The sequence below is a fragment of the Pleurodeles waltl genome, chromosome 10 (genome assembly GCF_031143425.1).
Source record: "Pleurodeles waltl isolate 20211129_DDA chromosome 10, aPleWal1.hap1.20221129, whole genome shotgun sequence".
Lineage (NCBI taxonomy): Eukaryota > Metazoa > Chordata > Amphibia > Caudata > Salamandridae > Pleurodeles > Pleurodeles waltl.
Window position 1 is genome coordinate 8,454,300 of NC_090449.1, and position 20,780 is coordinate 8,475,079.

The 20,780-nt window shown below is 45.2% G+C and overlaps 1 protein-coding gene across 9 annotated transcripts in view; it reads right to left on the bottom strand.

Annotated features, from left to right (window-relative positions):
• HUWE1 (HECT, UBA and WWE domain containing E3 ubiquitin protein ligase 1) overlaps window positions 1–20,780 on the bottom strand; it is a 1,403,674-nt gene that overhangs the window by 1,350,818 nt on the left and 32,076 nt on the right. For all 9 annotated transcript variants that reach the window (XM_069209338.1, XM_069209335.1, XM_069209339.1 and 6 more), the window contains 4 exons: window positions 8,259–8,324; window positions 3,075–3,173; window positions 2,110–2,316; window positions 1,870–2,022 (listed from right to left, as the gene is read on the bottom strand). In XM_069209338.1, the coding sequence (XP_069065439.1) occupies window positions 1,870–2,022; window positions 2,110–2,316; window positions 3,075–3,173; window positions 8,259–8,303 (504 nt within the window). In that variant the 5' untranslated portion in view covers window positions 8,304–8,324. The remainder of the gene's footprint in view (window positions 1–1,869; window positions 2,023–2,109; window positions 2,317–3,074; window positions 3,174–8,258; window positions 8,325–20,780) is intronic.

Below are 20,780 nucleotides of genomic sequence, written 5' to 3' on the forward strand. Positions count from 1 at the left end.
ACTTAAGGGGTATTTACCATGACTCTTTTCTGCCTCTTCATTTTTAGACCACATGGTTCCCTGTTAGGATCCAGAAAACTCCTCTTCCCCACTTCTAGATTTTATTGTGATTTTCAGCGATTTTTGTAGATTTTCAGACTTCTAGGCTTCTTCTCTCAAAAAAAAAAAAAAAAAAAAAAAACACAATTCTCCTCATCAACTCAGTCAGGCTTCCAGACCCAATGGCGGGGAAAAAAGGATTCTAATAATGGTGTCCACGAACAGGAACCTCAGGGGAACCCAGTCTGACATCACACAAGGGATGGATTTACCAACAAAGTAGTTGCCGACCAGACCCAAGCACTACACATGGCAGAATAATGCACAGCATGTGAATCCAGAAAAGGATGCATGCGGCAAAACCTCAAGACTGACTGAAACGATGGGAGCACAAGGTATCACAGCAGAGAATTTGATCACTGAATTCACATTAATTGCAAACCTCAAATCAAAGTGGAATATTTGGAAAAGGATGCTATGGCCAGGAGGATCATCATTTTGGAATTCCCCATTTCAACGGAGCTTGCAAACTTACAAATCTACAATTACAGGGGAATGTTGTGCTACATTACAATACGGAGGCCAGAGTGTCAGCCCCAAGGGATTTCTGCTTACCCAGTGACTCAACAGGCTAAAGGGATGGTATTACATGACCTGGTTGACGGGGGTGAGCAAGATCAGATTTCCAAAGACATTAACAGGTATGGTAAAATGTTAGTAAACTGCTCCAGAGTTCACAGTTTTCAGATCTCAACCTCATAAATCAATAAGGTACTGTTCAGACACCTGACAAGTACCTGGAGTTCTGCTGCGCTTGAGCCTAATGTGATGAAACTTTGTTTTGACAGCTGAAAAGGGAGAAGTTTACCAAAGTAAAATTTTGACTGTGTAGGACGAGTTTGATGTAGTGATATTTTCACATCTCTCCTCTCCTTCTGCTCCATCCCGTCCGTCCGTCCCCCCCTTTCACCTGGGTAGTTGCTCAGTGGAATCTATTATTAGGACAGTATTGCTTTTAATCGTATACATTATTTGAGGAAAAAAAGTTTGGTTTTTTTTATTTACTATGCTGCCCTTTGTCAGTTTTCCTATTGAGGAAGTTTGTGAAGGTGTGTTTCTCCTATCTGGTGTCTCCAATAAAGAAAGGTTTAAACCAGAAACCAAAGGCAGAGTAATAACGTGATCCATAAAACTGAAAGTGTAGGTAATTAAAGAATTTGCATGAAATTACTTCAGCACAGACCACCCCCTTCCTACCAGAAAAGAAGGTCGCCTGCTCTGGTGAAGTGGTGCAGAGAATCCACTGGCTGAGTGGGTGAATGAATTTTGACTGATTTGGAGTGCCTCCACCCCAGAGTCCTTCTGTCTGTAGTATGAAGCATCGATCGTTGCAAGATGGGAGTTTGTTGCAAGATGTGACAGGGTTGTGGTAGCACCGTGTATTAGTGAAGGGGATATTCTGAAACAATTTTTTCTTCACCCATTCTGGACTACTTTTTTGCTAACTTAACTACTGGGAAATTTCCAAGAGGGATGTGATACTTTAATTTGTGTGGTCTCCTGTGATCCTTGTACAAGCACAAAGGATGCAAATGGATCTATTACATTAGCAGCACTGGTAAACGAGTCATAAAGGACAAGACAGTCTTATGGGTACCACAGAAGCTGTGATCATTTCCTCTAGTTAAGCCACACATGCACTGATTGAGTCAATGTCAATAATCCACTTTGCACACAAATGTCCACAAGGAGTGACACAGCAGATGTTTCCCAAAACTCAACAACAAATCTCAACAAGGTCAACATTCTAACCTGCTGTCTGACACTCACCTCTGCTAAATGCTGAAGTCGTGAAAGCAGGGGAGTTCGTTTATCTGAGCCCAGCCTTGTGATGTAGTTAGACCTTTTGCTGAACACATACAGGAGGTTTAGCACAGCCAGCACTACTTGCATATCTGAAGAAGCCAGTAAGGTTGTCAAATGCTGCAAAGAAGGACAAAGTTAGACCTACAATCATAGAACTTCATAGAATTCAATCAGCACCAGAAAGTATCCATGACAACAACATACCTCAATGGAGCTGTACAGATGTCGGGAGAAGCTATACTCTATGAGCAAAGCTGTGAAATTCAGCACAGACAGGAGGAGGGCTTTGAGTTGCTCCTTCTCGGGCCGGTCGCAAACCAGCATCCATGACATATTCTCTACTGTCTGACCAGCATCGGCAAGGATTCCATCAAATCGATCCAGCAGGTCTACCCAGTGGTACAGTTCACACTATGAAGGGAAACAACAAACCAGCTTTAACCAGGCATGCAGGGGCCCAGCAGGAGGAAAGCAAACAACTGAGTTCCATGGGCCAAATTTAGGTCTCGGTGACAAGTTTCAATCTCACCTAATTTTACACCTATATAACTCAATGTAGCAACCTTCTATAGTCATAACACCCTTTCCAATCATATAGGCTAGACAGCACATTTTACATACTTATTACAATCCTCTTAATGCCTTCTCCAAAACATCTGAAACACCCATTTTCCCGGTCACACTTTATGCACATCAAATAATCATCTCAGTAAAATGCAAGGTATTTCCTTTAACAATCTTCAGATTTGGCCAACTACAAGCCCATTCTGTGTCTCATTACTACCAGCCATGCTCCCTTAAAGTCTAATACTTAGCCAAGCACACCACAGTAAACGTCCATGATACAATGGGCTTCTAGATGAAGTAGGCTCTACTAGAAGAGCAGACTACGTGCAGCACACAAATGACAGATGCAACAAGAGTTGATGAGACGAGTAAAAAAAAAAAAAAATTAGATGTTCTAAAAACTATAAAACCCATATAAAATATATAAAGGTCTCATGTGACCAGAACATTAAGCATTTCGTCCATAGACAAACGGTTCCATGAAAGTAAAGCTAAGACTGTTACATGGCTATCAAATAAAAGACCACTGTCCTGAAATGGAACGAGGCGGAACTCCCACTTAAAAACATTCTGCGACTCCCAACTTCTATGTTGTATGTTACCTTTCCAATGTTCCATGTCTTTATCTGTTGGAGTTCTAGTAGAAGTTGCTCATCAGTGCAAATCTTGAGTTTGTCAATCAGGGCTCGGCAATCCGCAGGCTGGACAGAAAGAACAAATAACTGATGAGAAGAAAGCAACAACCACAGTGTTGATGCAAAGTGCAGAAAAACAGCTTCCTTATACATTGCAAATCTGTACACTTCAGTTGGTGACATACTCAGTGCTGCGAAATGCATACTGTGCAGAGAAAAACAGGTTGTTTCATGAGCAAAAGAATCGCTAACAAATGCTACCTTGTTAGCAATTACCTCAAAGTTTACTTACAACCAAAGTCCCAGGAAGCACACCAAGAAGATGCTGTCACATGGCTAACATTATGCCCATACCAGATTTAGCCCTAGAGCTTGACTTGACTAAAGCAAGAATCTTAGAAATTACTTTTCGAAATAGTCAAACTTTGAGGAGCAATGTAAAAACCCAAAAGGGAGAAGTCTAGTAGTATCCCAATTACAAATTGTCATAACTTCCCATGATATTCTGGTTTCTGTAACCCAGCTTCCAGCGGCACATACAATACCATTCAATGCACAGCATCTCATGCATTGGTAAAGCCAATAAGTTTTGCCTTTCAGACCTGCTAGTTTTGCTAATGCAGCTTCAAAAGCCATAATGGATTTATGCAGGTGATCCACAGCATTGTCAAAAAAAAAAAAAAAAAAACCACACTGATGTTGGTGCCATTTTCCTTTTTATTGACTAAGGCAGGAGTTGCCATTTATATAGATGAATAAGATGAGGGGGAAAATGCTAAGTGTACAAAAGCAATTTTTGACAACTGCCCCCACTAGGACAATTTCATTTTTTTTTTAAGACAATTTTTTTAACTATGTCAGGGATGGGTTAAAAATAAATAGAGCTGCCCGTGGAGGAGAGGAAGGGAGCACTGGGAATGAGAAAAATAAAGCTGGGTGGGAGAGATGAGGGACAAAACAGCAGAAAATGGAGTGCAATTCAGAGGGGAGGCAGAAGGAGATGCAGACTAGTGGCATTAGCATACAAGGGGATGTGGCAGTGGAGAGAGGAGTAAGACCTGTAAAGAATGCCCCCATGTGTGAGGGGGGGTTATTAAATTTCACCCATCCACTCAGCCAAATCCCATGGGACAATGGCGAAGGTGGAGGCGTACTAGGCCGGAAGATCCTATACTTCTTGGGATTCTGGGTATAGATTCCGAAATGTAGGCTGGGTTTTCGTCACAGGCACAGCAAAAGAATAAATATTAGGGCACACGGCCAGGTGAATACTATTTTGTTCATAAGGTTGCAGTAATGTTAATGAGACCTGGCCACTTTCAAGTGCTTACAAGCAGAAAGTAGATCGAAGCTAGGGCAAAGTGGGCTGCTAGCTCACATACGGAGGGATCTTGTGGTCTATTTCCACTGTATTAAGGCAGAATAGGGTCTAGTGATCTTTCTTGCTGTGGGGAGCTCCTCTGGACAATGGACCATTATTCAATCCTGAGAGCACTGGGTGAAATGAAAACAAAACCCCACTACATACTGCTTTTATGGACCCGCTGTTCCACCTAATTCTGCTGAAAATAACGGTGAGATTCACTTTTCTTTTAGTTTACAATATAAGTTTACATAATTTCCTCAAACGTCCTTAGTCTCAATTGTTTTAACTCTTCCTCATTAACTTTCTTAGCTTGACATAATTTGATATTAAACAGACAATGCATTTCAAATCCAAAAGTGCCATGAATACATTTCCATATACAAATCTCATGTCGCAAATATCTAGATCCAATGTCTTGCAACTCCCTCATGCATATTACACTCCTCAGGAGCCAGTTCTACTCCCAAATGAGAACTGGTAACATGCAAAGAATACTTCACGAAAACCATTCAGTAGAGCTTTTTGTTTCATGACCACCTTTTCCTTCCAAAGCCAGTATCTCCATCGGATTCAGGGGCAACACATGTAATTATGATCTTAAGGAAGGTTGGTTGAGTCATGCAAAATTGATGACATAACGACAGAAAATTGATTTTAGAGGAAAGGTTATTAGGACATTTTCTAGATTAACATGCACCGATAACTGAAAAAAGCAACATACATAAAGGAAGCAGGCAAACGTAATGAAGGGCAGCAGCACTGAGTATAGTGTAATGCAAGACAATTCTGCCAAAGACCTTAAAAAAAATTAAATAGAAAATTTGCATCCAGCAATTGTTCACACACTTGCTACAGCGGGCCTCAGATCTAGCCATAAGCAGATTAATGGTTATCAGGAGCAAAGGCAAAGGGGGCAAAAACAGCCATAGTTTTCAAGCAGAAGCTCAAGTCACATTATCTCAGTGACTAGACAGCAAAGAAAATAGGGGTGATATCAATAAGCGCACATGCAGTCTTACAAATTAAAACTTGGGTTGTAGCAGGGAAGGCGGATGGAATTACAGGGAAAAACAAATACCAATATCAATGTTTCGTACGTCAAAAAGTAACTAAATAAAAGCACCAGAAAGAAGTACACAGACAGATATGTAGACTACAATGAAGAAAGGTGGCAAATAAAATTGAAAGAAGACGGAGAAGTACCTTGAGTGTCAATTTTTTTTTTAAACAGACCAAGATGATGAATTATCTTAAAAGTATTGTCAATATATTTATACCTGGAAAATGACTGAGGTGAAATAAATTATCTTGAGTGCACTTCGGATCTACTTAAATCTCACTCTTCCCACTAGGTGTCACAATGCCTTCCAGTACAGGTAGAGGCGCAGTGTTTGTTTGCATGTGACAATGGATATGCAGGAGAAGGATGGTGGATATTCTGGCATACCAACTGAGTTGAGTGGACATGTTATGGCTGGGGTATGATGTTGGGTGTGTGAATAAATGGAGATTGTGGACTGGCCTATGATGGTGGTTGAACTGACAGGAGGTGGATGTTCAATATTTGTTGAGAGGTTGAATGACAAATGTGTCATCCTCCAGAGCAGTATGTTCCTCTGCAATGGTGATCTGCCCCAAACATCCCTTCTGTGTTTCCACCTTTCCCTGCATCTCCTTTGTGGCCCCGACCCGTGCAGCCGGTTCCACTTGCTGTCTATGTCTGCCCATTCACCACTTTGCAGTTCCTACCAGTCCAACGCTGGTAAAGAAAGCCAGACCTACTGGGTTAGGCTAGTTTTTTTTTCTCCTCTCTTTTTTTTTTTTTTGTGTCTGAAGACCATATCCTTTGTGTGAGATTTTTAAAATTAAATTGTCCAGTGAGTTCTTTGTTACACTCCCAATAGACAGGCTAAATTTATTTTTGAAAAAAATCTTCCAAAGTTTGTAATCTTCAGACACAAAAATAGAAAACAAACAAGTGTGCTCGAGAGGCATTGCTAAACCCCCAGTGGAGGAAGTAGGAGGGTTTGGGGCATTATAGGCCAATACTCCTTGCCCAAGGGTGTTGGGTAGACTTAAAAGCTAAATATTACCACTCATGCACAATTGTGTATTTAGCCAAGTTTGAAGGGTCTTTTTTTGTCAACTACACATGCCTTACCCACAGGCAGGGGTACTGTGTGCATCCTTACTATGTCCAAGCTTAGATGGTGCTTTTTGACTTTGCTGAAGCAGACTTACCGACTGACAACGTATTTTGTTCAGCAGCAGCAAAAAGAATAAGTGGCCATTGCCAATACAACCATCCAGCAAAACGAGGGAGAATGCAGAGGGGGCATGAGATCAGAGTGAGAAGGTGGGCACTAACTGCTGAGGAGGAGAGGTTAGGGGGGTGGGGGGTGGAGACTGGGAGTGGTGGGAAGGTAAAAATGCTATAAAAAAAAAAATCAGCAAAGGAGCAATATGGACAGGGGTGGAAATTAACACGGGAATAAGCACACAAGAGGCTGAGCAAGAAAACATGCACTTCCACTGGAGTGTTACAAGAAAAAGGAAACGAGGCAAGAAAAAGAAAGACTTAGAAGAACAAGTACAAAGTAAAGAAAAGATGCCCATGAAGTGGGGATAAAAAAACAAAAATTGAGGAAAGCCATTATGTGCTGAGCTGGCGCGCACCCCTGCACCCTGTTCTCAATTTATAAAAGGGGTCATGAGTAAAGTGATCCACTATAGACTACAGTGGCCCGGGGAGGAGAAAGTCAGTCTACCATCCACTGCTGAGCCCTGTTCTAAATTTGGACAGGGCCACAGAAGCAGGTGCCAGCGCAGACTTTCCTCACCTATCTGGAGCTACCTCTCACCTTTTGGGCAAGGTTATGGTGGAGGGCTTACCTTGGTCAAGGGGATTGGGCAGACGTCCCCTCATCCCTGCCAAACTGAGGCAGTATCACAGGGGCAAGAGACAATTTTCCCTTCAACCTTTAGCACGGTAAAGGGATGTAGGCTTTTATGCCCCTACATGTTTGCAGTGTCAGGGGGAAGTGTGGTTGAGGGGCAAAATTTAAGCTAGCAAGCAGATGCCTCATACTTGAGGAATAATCTGTCCTTGAGCAAGAAGAGTAACACTGGGACCCCCCCCCCCCCCCTCACTGATCCAGGGAGGGAATTATTTAACCCCTCCCAACCTTTGCCTTTGAGTCAAACGGGGCAGAAATTAGCACTGCCCTGTGTGCTTACACAGTTAGGCATACACACAGTCTTATTGCCCTGCATGCCTTTTGGACTAGAAACAGCTGAAATGAACAAAACTGCTTAATGGATTCTCATCAAATTAAGCAAAGACACTGAAACTCGGAAAAGACCTGGGCCATTAAGATTTGGTGCTCATGGGATCAGCAATTTTGTGTTGCAAGGGGAAAAATCTCTTAAGGTAAATCCCATTTTAAAAGAACCCCGTCCCCTTTTATAACTTTTACATTGTTTAACCTATCTGCACAAAATTTGGGATGATTTTAGACGTTCCGATATACGTTTCTTTTCTCAGCGTTTGGTGCAAATTGGTCATTTTTAGTTGAGGAATCGAAATTATTAAAATTTCCTATGGAGTCATGTGTTAACCTTGTTTACAGAGGCCAAGTGCACCTTTAATATGTATAGTATGAATGTGGATGTGCTGAATGTAATATGTTGTTACCATTGTTGAGCGTGGAGAGAGAATGACTGACAAGGTAAAAACCACAACACACACAACTTTACACTTCTTTATAGGAATAAGGGAGACTTACCGCCTCAGTGGGCGTTTTCTTCAACTTTGTCCTGTCGACTTTCATATTTATATCGTCAGTCAGATTCTATAGGGAAAAAAAGATGAGATAACTGTTTACTGCGATTAAAGAAACCAAACCACAGAAATTCTAAACCCTAAGCACCACTAGTGTATCCTGGGTTACCTCAGCTCCTCAAGTCTAAACTTGGAAGAGGCTCTCCAACCTTAAAACAAACAACTGTGCAATTAATGAATAAAAACTGCTGCTCAAGGACAAATGGTAACCAATGACTGAATAGAGCAATAAAGGGAAATCACTACTTGGGCCAGTATGAGCTGACAAACTAATTAGGGCCAGAGCCTTCAAAATATGTCTGAGAGGATAGTTTTGTTGCCTACAAGTGTGAGAATAGGTTTTACACCTGCATATACAAACAGATGACCTTGCTCTTGTTTTCAGAAACAACCAGAACCTTATGAGTGATTGCACTGCATTTTACTTAAGCATTAATTTAGGGGACTGGAGGCATTCATCATCCCAAATCACAACAAGTTCTCTATTTGCTCACATATGCTCAATATGGAATAACTCCAGGCTCAATGTCTTGAACATAAAGAAAGGTACTTAATAAACAGCAGGCCACAGGCAGCCCCTAAGAGATTGCTGCTATGCTAACAGGCATGTAAAGGAAAACCACGTCCAGCAGTACATCAAGAAGTACGCTCTCTTGAAGTCATCTCTATTTGCAGATTTGTCCAAGCAACCACTGCTGCAGACTGAACCTTGCTGTCATAGTAAGGACTGCAGTAGCTATATGGAGCTACCTACAGTATGCATCAGAAAACAGAAGTGGAGCAGATATATGCCATGATCGGACCAGCTTCAGTCAACTTGCAACAGTTAAGAGAAATGTTACCACAGATAAGGACCAACTTATAGCTGCAGAATTAGGCAGTGGTGTCTTGGTCTCCTAACAAGCATCTCAGTTAAGTCATAATAGACAGAAGAGTCATAAGAATTCCAAGGAGGACAGCAAATGTAAATACACTAGAGAAGTTTTGAGGGAGCTCTATCCTGAACAGATGAACTGCACATACCAACAGAAGCGCAAAACAGTGAAGAGATGCTAGGAAGAACAAGCATTTGCAATGCAACTGGTCTTGCGTTGTGAACTCCTAACCAGACTTTACTTGTCACATATGTGAGCTGATGTTCGCCATTAGCGTGAAGGAGACACCGAAATGTCGATGTCATGCAAAGCACTCAACACAGAGCCTTGTATGTTATCAGTAGTTTACAGGTGCGCTCGAGGAGGGCTAATCACCAGAAAAGGAATGACACATGCAAGCCTTTCACAAATGGAAATCGATTTTTAAAAGGCAAGCCCACAAACAAATGAAAGTGATGGGCGTGATATAGGTGTGGTTAGAAGCCCACAGAGAGATTACAACATGGTCCAGAGCACTTGACCCTAAAAAAAAGCACATAATTCTAGGCCACAGCCATCAAGACTAAATTTGCAAACACTACTATCTACGCTTATGTGTAGGACCTCTCGAGAAATCTATTCAAAACGAGGCTTTGCTTTTCCTAACCTGGCTCTTCTCTCCCATGAACTGTACCACCCAGAAAAGCAATCAAGTATATTTGATACATCGCATACACAATCCCAAGAACCTTAACATTATGGATTCAGCTCCTAGGAAAAACTTCAACTAATACATTTTTCAAAGTTCAAATTATTCCTGAAGCAATCATACATTTATTTATTTTTTAAATTCACTCCAATTCAAATAATCTGGTCACTATGACAAAGGTACAAGTCCTAGAAAATGTACTCAATCAATGTATGGTTCCTCCCCACTGGGTGCTCATATTATACATGCCATGCATGAAAAGGAGGGTTTCACACCGTTAATCAGTCCTTTCTCAGATATTTACAAGTGCCATGTTTATGGGGAAGAAAGATGTCGATGCATATTTCCTCCTATCCACCCGTCCCTAGAACCGGAAGGGATAAACCATGGCCGGTGAGGGGGCTGAAGGTGAGGTTCTTGCACAGTCGTAGCCCTGGATATGAGCCGGTGATACCAATACCTGAAGCAAGGATCCTTAGTTTTCCTTTTGTTCAATACCCACCAACAAGTTCTGCCCACAGTTTTCAAATTGAGAAGTGCCTGAGAACAGTAGATAAATAATCCTGTGCTAGGCCCCATACTTTAGGCCTAGGAGTACAATTATCATGGGACATGCTTCATGCTGTCTCAATACTTGGAAAGTATCTCAAACTTAGACATCCCTCAAACTCTGAATAATGCATTTACCTCCATTATCCTAATGATCCATTTACTAATCCCAACAACCAATTACAGACCAATTTCCAGCCTATCGTGTATTGCAAAGGCAGTAAAAGCTGGCATCTCCAAATGTTATTTCATCTGGAGGGAATCTGTCCACTAATGAAACTCTGCTGGATCATGCGAATTAACAATCAGACCAAAAGTACTCAAAACCTTTATCTGTACAAACTATTAGATCTCCTTCATCTATCTGAACACCATCAGGTGTGGCTCAACAGATTTCCAAAGGGATCAGACACCAGAACAGCGCTGCACTCCTCTATTGGCTCTAGGAAAACACACTTAAAATTTCTGCCTCATCTGCAAAATGTTAGATGGTAAAACCACCAAACTACCTATTCAAACTGTAGATTTCTTACTTTACAAGTCTAATCACCTCTCAATTTAACCATTACAATTCATCCCACTATGCAAAAATTATGAAGATCACTTCAAGTACTATAAGGGAGCAATGGAGAACACAAAGGTTCTGCAGAGCATGAGGGAAAGCAATGCACAGAGAAGGGTTAAAGTAGATGAGAAGTCCTGGGTTCAGGGAGCATTCTGACAGAAAAAGACCTTTCATTCAGTCTTATAAGGTATAACCACAGACCCCACTCGCACCCCCCACCCCCCAACCAGTACTCTGTCTGCCATGGGCAAGAATAAGATAACTAAACCCAATTCTGACCACGGACCTGCAGCTACAAGGGAAATGGTGCTGCCAGGGGACACCATTATCAGCCATGTGGGAGCCACACGCACATGTACTTTACACAATAATACACTCATGTTCGCTAGCTTACAGGAGACCCACCTTATGGGGTTGAACTCCAGAAGGAAGCACATAGATGGGGTGGGCTGACCTATGCAACCACATATTCTGCAGGTGCAAGAGGAGTGTTGAGCTGGGTGGCACCAGGGGTCCCCTTTGTAATATGGAGCAAACAAATAGAGCCAGCTGGCAGATGTGTGGAGCTGAAGGGGCTCATGGTTGGACAACTTTTGTCCATTATTGAAATCTATGCCCTGAAAGTGCAACAAATGGACTTTTAAATCTCTTGTCCCCCAGTTCTGCTACACAATCACCACATCCCCCCCACAACTCTGGGAGGAATACTTAAATTGTGTAGAGGATATCTATGCTGATAACTCCAACAGTCTACAGGCCTCGAAACATCTACTCGCCCACTATGGCGAGTCATTTTATCAGGTGGAGACCCTTCTGGCGAGATGACAAACCGGTGTTCTATTCAGTCAACGTGAAGGAGCAATACAGACTCCTTTAAATCTTATTCTTTGCTCTGTGTTCAGAGACAGGTCAAAAGTCAGTTTGTCTCTTTTCCTTCCGACTGCAGAGATCCAAGATTTTGTAACGTAAACAAACTGACCTGCTGTAAAAAGAGTGATATGAAACGCTGAAGGGTGTCAGGTTTTTCCTAACACACAACATTTAAATAACTGCATCAACTGTACAGACATTTCAAAATGTATTTCTGTAGTTAAAGCAAATTTATTATTGTACTTCTGTGGGGAAAATCATTTAATAGGATGAAAACAAATCTGAACACTTTACTTGGTGATGTACAAATGATAAATGTTTTCTGAAGCTCAATTTTTAGATTGTTATTATACTATTCTGTTTTATCAGTAAAGCTGTAAGTTAGTGGGAAGGTTTTTGGACATTTCTTGAAAATATACTGTCTGTATATGACAGTGTGCTTCCACATAATGGTTGAGTAATATATTTATTAAATGTGTGTTTAAACAAACTGAGAAACATTCCTGCCCAGATGGCAATGCAATTAGTAAACTAAGAGAAGTCATAGATCATGTGGGCTAGATTATTATTATACATGGAGCAAATGTTTAGTCTATTTAATCAAACAAAAGACTTTTTTGTACTGCTGGAATGTTGAACTCACATTTTGAAGGTGCAGTCATGTGGGAATGAAGAAAAGGCAACTAAAACAAAATATCTGCAAAGGATCATACATGTACTGACCTGTAAATGGGCCTCGTAGGGGTGTGGCCAAGATGGCGGCGTGAGCGGACGCGTTGGTCCGAGCTCCGCAGCCTAGGCCCTGGATTTGCTTCCCGACCCCGATCGGGACGGCCCCTAAGGCCCGGACAGGATGCCTGGAGCTGTCGGGCACCGGGGGCCTGAGCACTGAAGACGCCCGCTGTCGATCGGCGGTGCACGCGGGGCCACGTGTGTTGGGCCCGGAGGCTTACCAGGAGGCAGCAGGGGTGCGGCGGTGCCCTTAGCGGGGGCAGAGGCTTCCTGGTGAGCCTGGCGACAGTGGAGAGACAGCGGGCCCACTTGCTGGGCCCTGCGAGGTGAGACTCCGGAGAGGACGGGAGAAGGGCGAGGACCCCCCTTGAGCGGCTGTGTTCTGCTGCGGAGAAGACGGTAAGGACGCAGTGGGTCTCAGCCGCCGGTTGGTGGTGCAGGTGGCCTTTATCTGGCGCAGAATCGAGCTGTCTCTAGGAGTGGCCACACGGATTGCCCTGCAGAGGAGAGGTTGGCAGCTGCTGGTGAGGGGCCCGCCCAGGAGAATACAGCGTCCGGTGTTGACACGCAGAGGTCCATCTGAAATACCCAAGCTGTAGCTGCCAGAGGGTAGAGGAGATGGCGACCTCCAAGCGGGACCGGACGGTAAGAGATGTTGGCGGGGGGACGCCTGAAGAACCAGCAGCCGCAAGGTCCCCTGAGGCAAGAAGGGAGACATTGGAGGATGAGACGGCCCCAGTCACAAAGGGCTTCCTCACCTCCCTGTTTGAATCGCTCCGCGGTGATCTGCAGGAACTCCGCCAAGATAGATCGCATGAGGTGAAGGAGTTGCGGGTGGAGCTTACATCCCTGGGTGAGCAGATAACCCAGGTTGAGGATGGGGAAGCGGTCCGCGGCGAGGAGGTGGCGGTCCTGCAGCAGGAAGTTATACGCTTGCGGGAACAGCAGGACCTCCTTCAGATGACAGTTGAGGACCCGGAAAACCACTCGCGCAGACACAATATCCGCATTAGAGGAGCACCGATCGGAGCGGAGAAGGATGACAGACTTCGTGGAGGCGTTGTTCCGCTCAGTCCTGGACCTGGAGGCGTCCCAGGAGATTGTCCTGGATAGAGTACATAGTGTGGGCCGAGCTGGCGGAGCCGGGGACCACCCGCCGGATATCCTGGCATGCGTCCACAACTATGGGCTGAAAGAAAACATTTTGCAACGGGCACGCAATCTCCCGCAGGTCCACTTTAGAGGCAATCAAGTGCAATGATACCAGGACCTGTCGGTTCGGACCTTACAACGACGGCAGGAGTTTAAACCTATCGCAGAGCACTTGCGTGCACATGCCGTGTCCTATACATGGGGCCACCCGTTCCACCTTGTATTCCGCTGGGAGGACCAGCTTCACCAGGTGAAGTCTGTATCTGAGGCTCACCGGATCCTGGGCCTAGAGAGGGACACTCTGGGCTCAGACTTGAGTCTGGGCCCGGCAGGAGGAGATCGCCCGCGCTGGAGGAGGAAGGAGAGAAGGAAAAAGCAGCAGCACCCTACTGAGTCGGAGCAGATCTCGGAACGGCAGTGAGCAGTGTAGCGGCTGGGACAAGTGCCTATGCGAGGAATGACAGAGTGCTGTTGGTCAGCAAGGGGTCGCTGATTGCGAGCATGTGCCCATTTGAGCGGGCCTGGGCGGTGGAGTCGATGGACTTAACGGGCAAACTGGTGTGGTTCTACGGCCCTGTTGAGACTTTTCCTCTTTGGGATGTGTGGGAGAGCACTGTTGTGCGTTATAGATATATGTTTGTATGCTACCCTGCGGGTTTGGTCACTATGGGCCCTAACGGGTTGGTCATGTGACTTTGGGGCAGGTGAGGTGCTGTTTTGAGTCCTGGCCCCTCTGTGGATCCTCTCCCACCCTGAGCGATTTTCTCCCTGTGATGGTATAACAATTAAGTTAATAAGTTTGAATTAACAGCCCAACCAAGCGGTTAGCGATTCTGTCCGGTCTAGAGAAATCTGGGAGCCATATCTGTCTATTACAAGAGACCCATTTGTTACACAAGGATACGTTTCGCATGCGCTCAAGATGGTTCCCTAGACAGCTTTGGTCCTCAACAACTACGAAACATGCGGGGGTGGCAATATTGCTTTCGAGGACTTTTGCTGGGGAGATAGTTGGGAAGGTACACGAAGTCCCAGGTAGGTTCCTGGCTATTAGAATGAGGCTTGGGGCCCTCTCTTTCACCACTGCTTCCCTTTATGCTCCGAATTCCCAGCAGGAGACCTTCCTGAGACAGTCAGTTCCCCCTATACTTAGTTCGCCTGATAGTGCCATTTTGGTAGGGGGAGATTTTAATCTGGTAATGGATAACGAGCTTGACCGCTTGGGCCAAGGCTTTGGGCAGACAGGAGCATTGTCGGAGATGGGGCGTCAACGGCTGGCTGAGTGTGGGTTGGAGGATGTGTGGAGGAAGTCGCATCCCACACTCCGAGATTATTCCTTTTATTCAGCGGCGACCAAGACATATGCACGGTGTCATGACCACACAAACTTGCCAAGTCAAATCAAAGAAGTGCATGAGAAAAGCAAAGAGATATCCTCAGTGGAGACAGCAAAGCCCAAACTGGAACAAGGTTTGCAGAGTAATCTTGCGCTTATTTCAAAGGAAGAATCAAGAAGAGAAGATCCAAGATGGCCGCTGTGAGTCCTGAAGGTTAGTTACAGTTCTAGTCTTGCAATTGGTTGGTTGCTAGGTTACGAGCTCTCCAGCTGGAAGCCTTGCACTTCAACTGAGGTCTGACAGGAATCAGCTGTGTGGAGAGAGAGCGCGCTTCAGAACAGAAACTCCTGTGAGGTAAAATTACATTTGAAGATTATATTACAGAAAACGGATAAATATTGTCAAGGTTTATTCGCAGAGTTTGATAGTAGACCGTTCCCGTGGAAGTCAGCAAGGCTACAGAGTTAATGTTTGAATTAACCTTATGTTTACAAGGTTCTTGTTTAAGATATTAAAGTCAAAGAAAAAACAAACTTTAAAAGAGCAAGTATCTACAAATGTCAAGGTTATAAACAAAGGCCAAGTTTAAAGGAGAAAAGAACTGTTAACAAATAAGCATTTACAAATTCAATGGTAATAAACCAAAATAGAGTTTAAAGGAGAAACGAACTTAAATAAACAAGCATTTACAACTACAAGTTACTGACAGATGTCGAAGTAAGGAAGGAGAAACGAACTTTAATAAACAAGCATTTACAAATACAAGTATTGACAGAAGTCACAATAAGACAGGAGAAATTAAATATCAGCTGATTTGAAGAACACATTATCACCAACTATATATATATATATATATATATATATATATATATATAGCGCAACATAAAACCAATCTCTAACAAAGGTTGAGAAGTTCTTCCAGAATCAGTAATAAGCATTTTTTTTAAGAAGAGCTATCATTTATAGAGAGAAGCAAGGCTACAGAGAACTCAGGGTGAGTGAAGAAATAATAGAATTAAAGAGAATTAAGTGTTGAGAGTAGAAAGTGAAAAAACTGATGTTGTATGTCCCTAGTAATTGCGACTGTGACTCTTGCAGGTGCTGTATCCAATCTTAGATGTGAAGAGGCAGACTGAGTACTGGCGTTCATCATCTCTGTGGCAGTCTCTCTACCATCCCATTCCCCTTTCCCCCTCCGGGGTACTCAGCACAAAGGATTAATATTCGTTGTGAGTAGCTCGGGTCGGGACTGAGGAGTTATCTTCTGCTTCTGAGGAAATCGAATTGAAGTATCCTGACACACGGCTCTATCTTTTTCTGGCCTCACATGAGTTTATGCCCCGGGTCAGGGAAGCTACGATTGAGCCCAGAGCCTTGACTGATCACACCCCTATTACTGTTGGACTTGCCATGGAGATAGGTCGCGTTGGCACACCGAGCTAACGCTTTAGGGACTCCTTGCTTCAGAGCGAGTTAGCGATGGAGTCGCTCCGGCGTGCGATTAGGGATTATATTAGCTTTAATGACTATGGCAACACTTCTGTGGAGACTGTGTGGGAGGCACTGAAGGCAGTAGTGCGGGCGAGGTGATGGCATTGTCTGCGAGGGATAATAGTGCAAGGAGAGAGGTGAGGGAGAAGCTGGAGGAGAGGGTAGCTGTCCTGGAGCGTTCCCATAAATCCACTAGTGCGCCTAGAATCTGGCTAGAGTTAGAGAAGGCAAGGCAACAGCTGAAACAACTGGACTGGGATAGGGAGGAGTACGCGGTAGTACGACTTAAGCATAAATACTATATTGGAAGCAATAGATGCGGAAAGCTATTGGCGCAGTGGTCGAGAGCGCAGCGGTCAAATCGTTTCGTTCTCCTTCAGGTGAAGAGGCCTGCACGAGTGTAAGGAAATGCCTCCTTGGCATGGTTGCCCCCTGACTTTTTGCCTTTGCTGATGCTATGTTTACAATTGAAAGTGTGCTGAGGCCTGCTAACCAGGCCCCAGCACCAGTGTTCTTTCCCTAACCTGTACTTTTGTATCCACAATTGGCAGACCCTGGCATCCAGATAAGTCCCTTGTAACTGGTACTTCTAGTACCAAGGGCCCTGATGCCAAGGAAGGTCTCTAAGGGCTGCAGCATGTCTTATGCCACCCTGGAGACCTCTCACTCAGCACAGACACACTGCTTGCCAGCTTGTGTGTGCTAGTGAGGACAAAACGAGTAAGTCGACATGGCACTCCCCTCAGGGTGCCATGCCAGCCTCTCACTGCCTATGCAGTATAGGTAAGACACCCCTCTAGCAGGCCTTACAGCCCTAAGGCAGGGTGCACTATACCATAGGTGAGGGTACCAGTGCATGAGCATGGTACCCCTACAGTGTCTAAACAAAACCTTAGACATTGTAAGTGCAGGGTAGCCATAAGAGTATATGGTCTGGGAGTTTGTCAAACACGAACTCCACAGCACCATAATGGCTACACTGAAAACTGGGAAGTTTGGTATCAAACTTCTCAGCACAATAAATGCACACTGATGCCAGTGTACATTTTATTGCAAAATACACCCCAGAGGGCACCTTAGAGGTGCCCCCTGAAACTTAACCGACTGTCTGTGTAGGCTGACTAGTTCCAGCAGCCTGCCACACTAGAGACATGTTGCTGGCCCCATGGGGAGAGTGCCTTTGTCACTCTGAGGCCAGTAACAAAGCCTGCACTGGGTGGAGATGCTAACACCTCCCCCAGGCAGGAGCTGTGACACCTGGCGGTGAGCCTCAACGGCTCACCCCTTTGTCACAGCCCAGCAGGGCACTCCAGCTTAGTGGAGTTGCCCGCCCCCTCCGGCCACGGCCCCCACTTTTGGCGGCAAGGCTGGAGGGAACAAAGAAAGCAACAAGGAGGAGTCACTGGCCAGTCAGGACAGCCCCTAAGGTGTCCTGAGCTGAGGTGACTAACTTTTAGAAATCCTCCATCTTGCAGATGGAGGATTCCCCCAATAGGGTTAGGATTGTGACCCCCCTCCCCTTGGGAGGAGGCACAAAGAGGGTGTACCCACCCTCAGGGCTAGTAGCCATTGGCTACTAACCCCCCAGACCTAAACACGCCCTTAAATTTAGTATTTAAGGGCTACCCTGAACCCTAGAAAATTAGATTCCTGCAACAACAAGAAGGACTGCCCAGCTGAAAACCCCTGCAGAGGAAGACCAGAAGACAACAACTGCCTTGGCTCCAGAAACTCACCGGCCTGTCTCCTGCCTTCCAAAGAACTCTGCCCCAGCGACGCCTTCCAAAGGGACCAGCGACCTCTGAATCCTCTGAGGACTGCCCTGCTTCGAGGACGACAAGAAACTCCCGAGGACAGCGGACCTGCTCCAAGAAGACTGCAACTTTGTTTCAAGAAGCAGCTTTAAAGAACCCTGCAACTCCCCGCAAGAAGCGTGAGACTTGCAACACTGCACCCGGCGACCCCGACTCGGCTGGTGGAGAACCAACACCTCAGGGAGGACCCCCGGACTACTCTACGACTGTGAGTACCAAAACCTGTCCCCCCTGAGCCCCCACAGCGCCGCCTGCAGAGGGAATCCCGAGGCTTCCCCTGACCGCGACTCTCTGAAACCTAAGTCCCGACGCCTGGAAAAGACCCTGCACCCGCAGCCCCCAGGACCGGACTTTCACTGCAGAAGTGACCCCCAGGAGTCCCTCTCCCTTGCCCAAGTGGAGGTTTCCCCGAGGAAGCCCCCCCTTGCCTGCCTGCAGCGCTGAAGAGATCCCTTGGTCTCTCATTGACTAACATTGCGAACCCGACGCTTGTTTCTACACTGCACCCGGCCGCCCCCGCGCTGCTGAGGGTGAAATTTCTGTGTGGGCTTTTGTCCCCCCTGGTCTGCCCTCCGAAGACGCGGGTACTTACCTGCAAGCAGACCGGAACCGGGGCACCCCCTTCTCTCCATTGAAGCCTATGCGTTTTGGGCACCACTTTGAACTCTGCACCTGACCGGCCCTGAGCTGCTGGTGTGGTAACTTTGGGGTTGCTCTGAACCCCCAACGGTGGGCTACCTTGGACCAAGAACTGAACCCTGTAAGTGTCGTACTTACCTGGTAAAACTAACAAAAACTTACCTCCCCCAGGAACTGTGAAAATTGCACTAAGTGTCCACTTTTGAAATAGCTATTTGTGAATAACTTGAAAAGTATACATGCAATTGAAATGATTCAAAGTTCCTAATGTACTTACCTGCAATACCTTTCAAACAAGATATTACATGTTAAATTTGAACCTGTGGTTCTTAAAATAAACTAAGAAAAGATATTTTTCTATAACAAAACCTATTGGCTGGATTTGTCTCTGAGTGTGTGTACCTCATTTATTGTCTATGTGTATGTACAACAAATGCTTAACACTACTCCTTGGATAAGCCTACTGCTCGACCACACTACCACAAAATAGAGCATTAGTATTCTCTTTTTACCACTATTTTACCTCCAAGGGGAACCCTTGGACTCTGTGCATGCTATTCCTTACTTTGAAATAGCACATACAGAGCCAACTTCCTACAACGAGTGATCAGATTGCAGAGGCATTTGTGGGGTTTTACCGGGGTTTATATGCGGCGGATGAAAGGGACGCCGCAGCCCTGGATTCCTATTTAGAGGGCATAGCAATCACTCCTCTTGGTGAGAGGGAGGTGTCCCTGCTAGACTAGCAGGTAAGGCCAGAAGAAGTTATATCGGTGATTTCCTGCCTAAAGAGTGAGAAGTCCCCCGGCCCGGACGGGTTCACAGCATTGTTTTATAAGACCTTTTGTGTGGAGCTCGCCCCACTTCTCGTGAGGCTTTTTAATTCCTTTCGGACAACGGGAACCCTGACGCCGAGTATGCTGGATGCTACCATTGCTGTTATACATAAATCGGGGAAGGACCCAGAGGAGTGTGCTTCATGTAGGCCTATTTCGCTTCTGAATATAGATGCCAAACTATTCACAGGGATTCTTGCCTACCGCCTTAATCCTTATATGCCGGGTCTTATTGATCTGGATCAGTCAGGTTTTATTCCAAATCGACAGTGTGGCGATAATACGAAGCGACTTCTGCATCTGCTAGATAAAATTGATAGATCTCGCAGAGAGGCACTTTTCCTCTCCATCGACGCCAAAAAGGCGTTCGATAGGGTTCATTGGCCATACCTCTTCCGTGTCCTGGAGCGCTTCGGTATGGGCCCGGGCTTTAGATCTTGGATCCAATGCGCCCATCGGTACCCTAGAGCGTCAGTTCGAGTTAATGGCGTGCTCTCTATGCCGTTTCCGGTTGGGCATGGGACCAGACAGGGATGCCCGCTTCCCCCCCTTTTGTTTGCGCTATATATGGAGCCCCTCGCACAGCACTTGCAGGACAGCTCCTTGATTTCTGGTGTGAAATTTGGCAGAGACCGCCATCTTATTACCCTATAAGCAGACAACGTGATTCTTATACTTGCGGAGCCAGCAACCTCTTTACCTGCGCTTATGGAGATACTAGTTGAGTTTAGCCAGGTTTCGGGATTTAAAGTGAACATGTAGAAGTCTTAGGTCCTTAGCCTGTCTTTGAGCTCTGATCATGAGGAGGATTTGAGAGCTCGATATTCCTTTATTTGGTCACCCTCGCGTCTTTCCTATCTTGGGGTTGCGTTGGCGACATCTGCCGCAAAAACGGCGATCCTGAACTACACGAAGTTG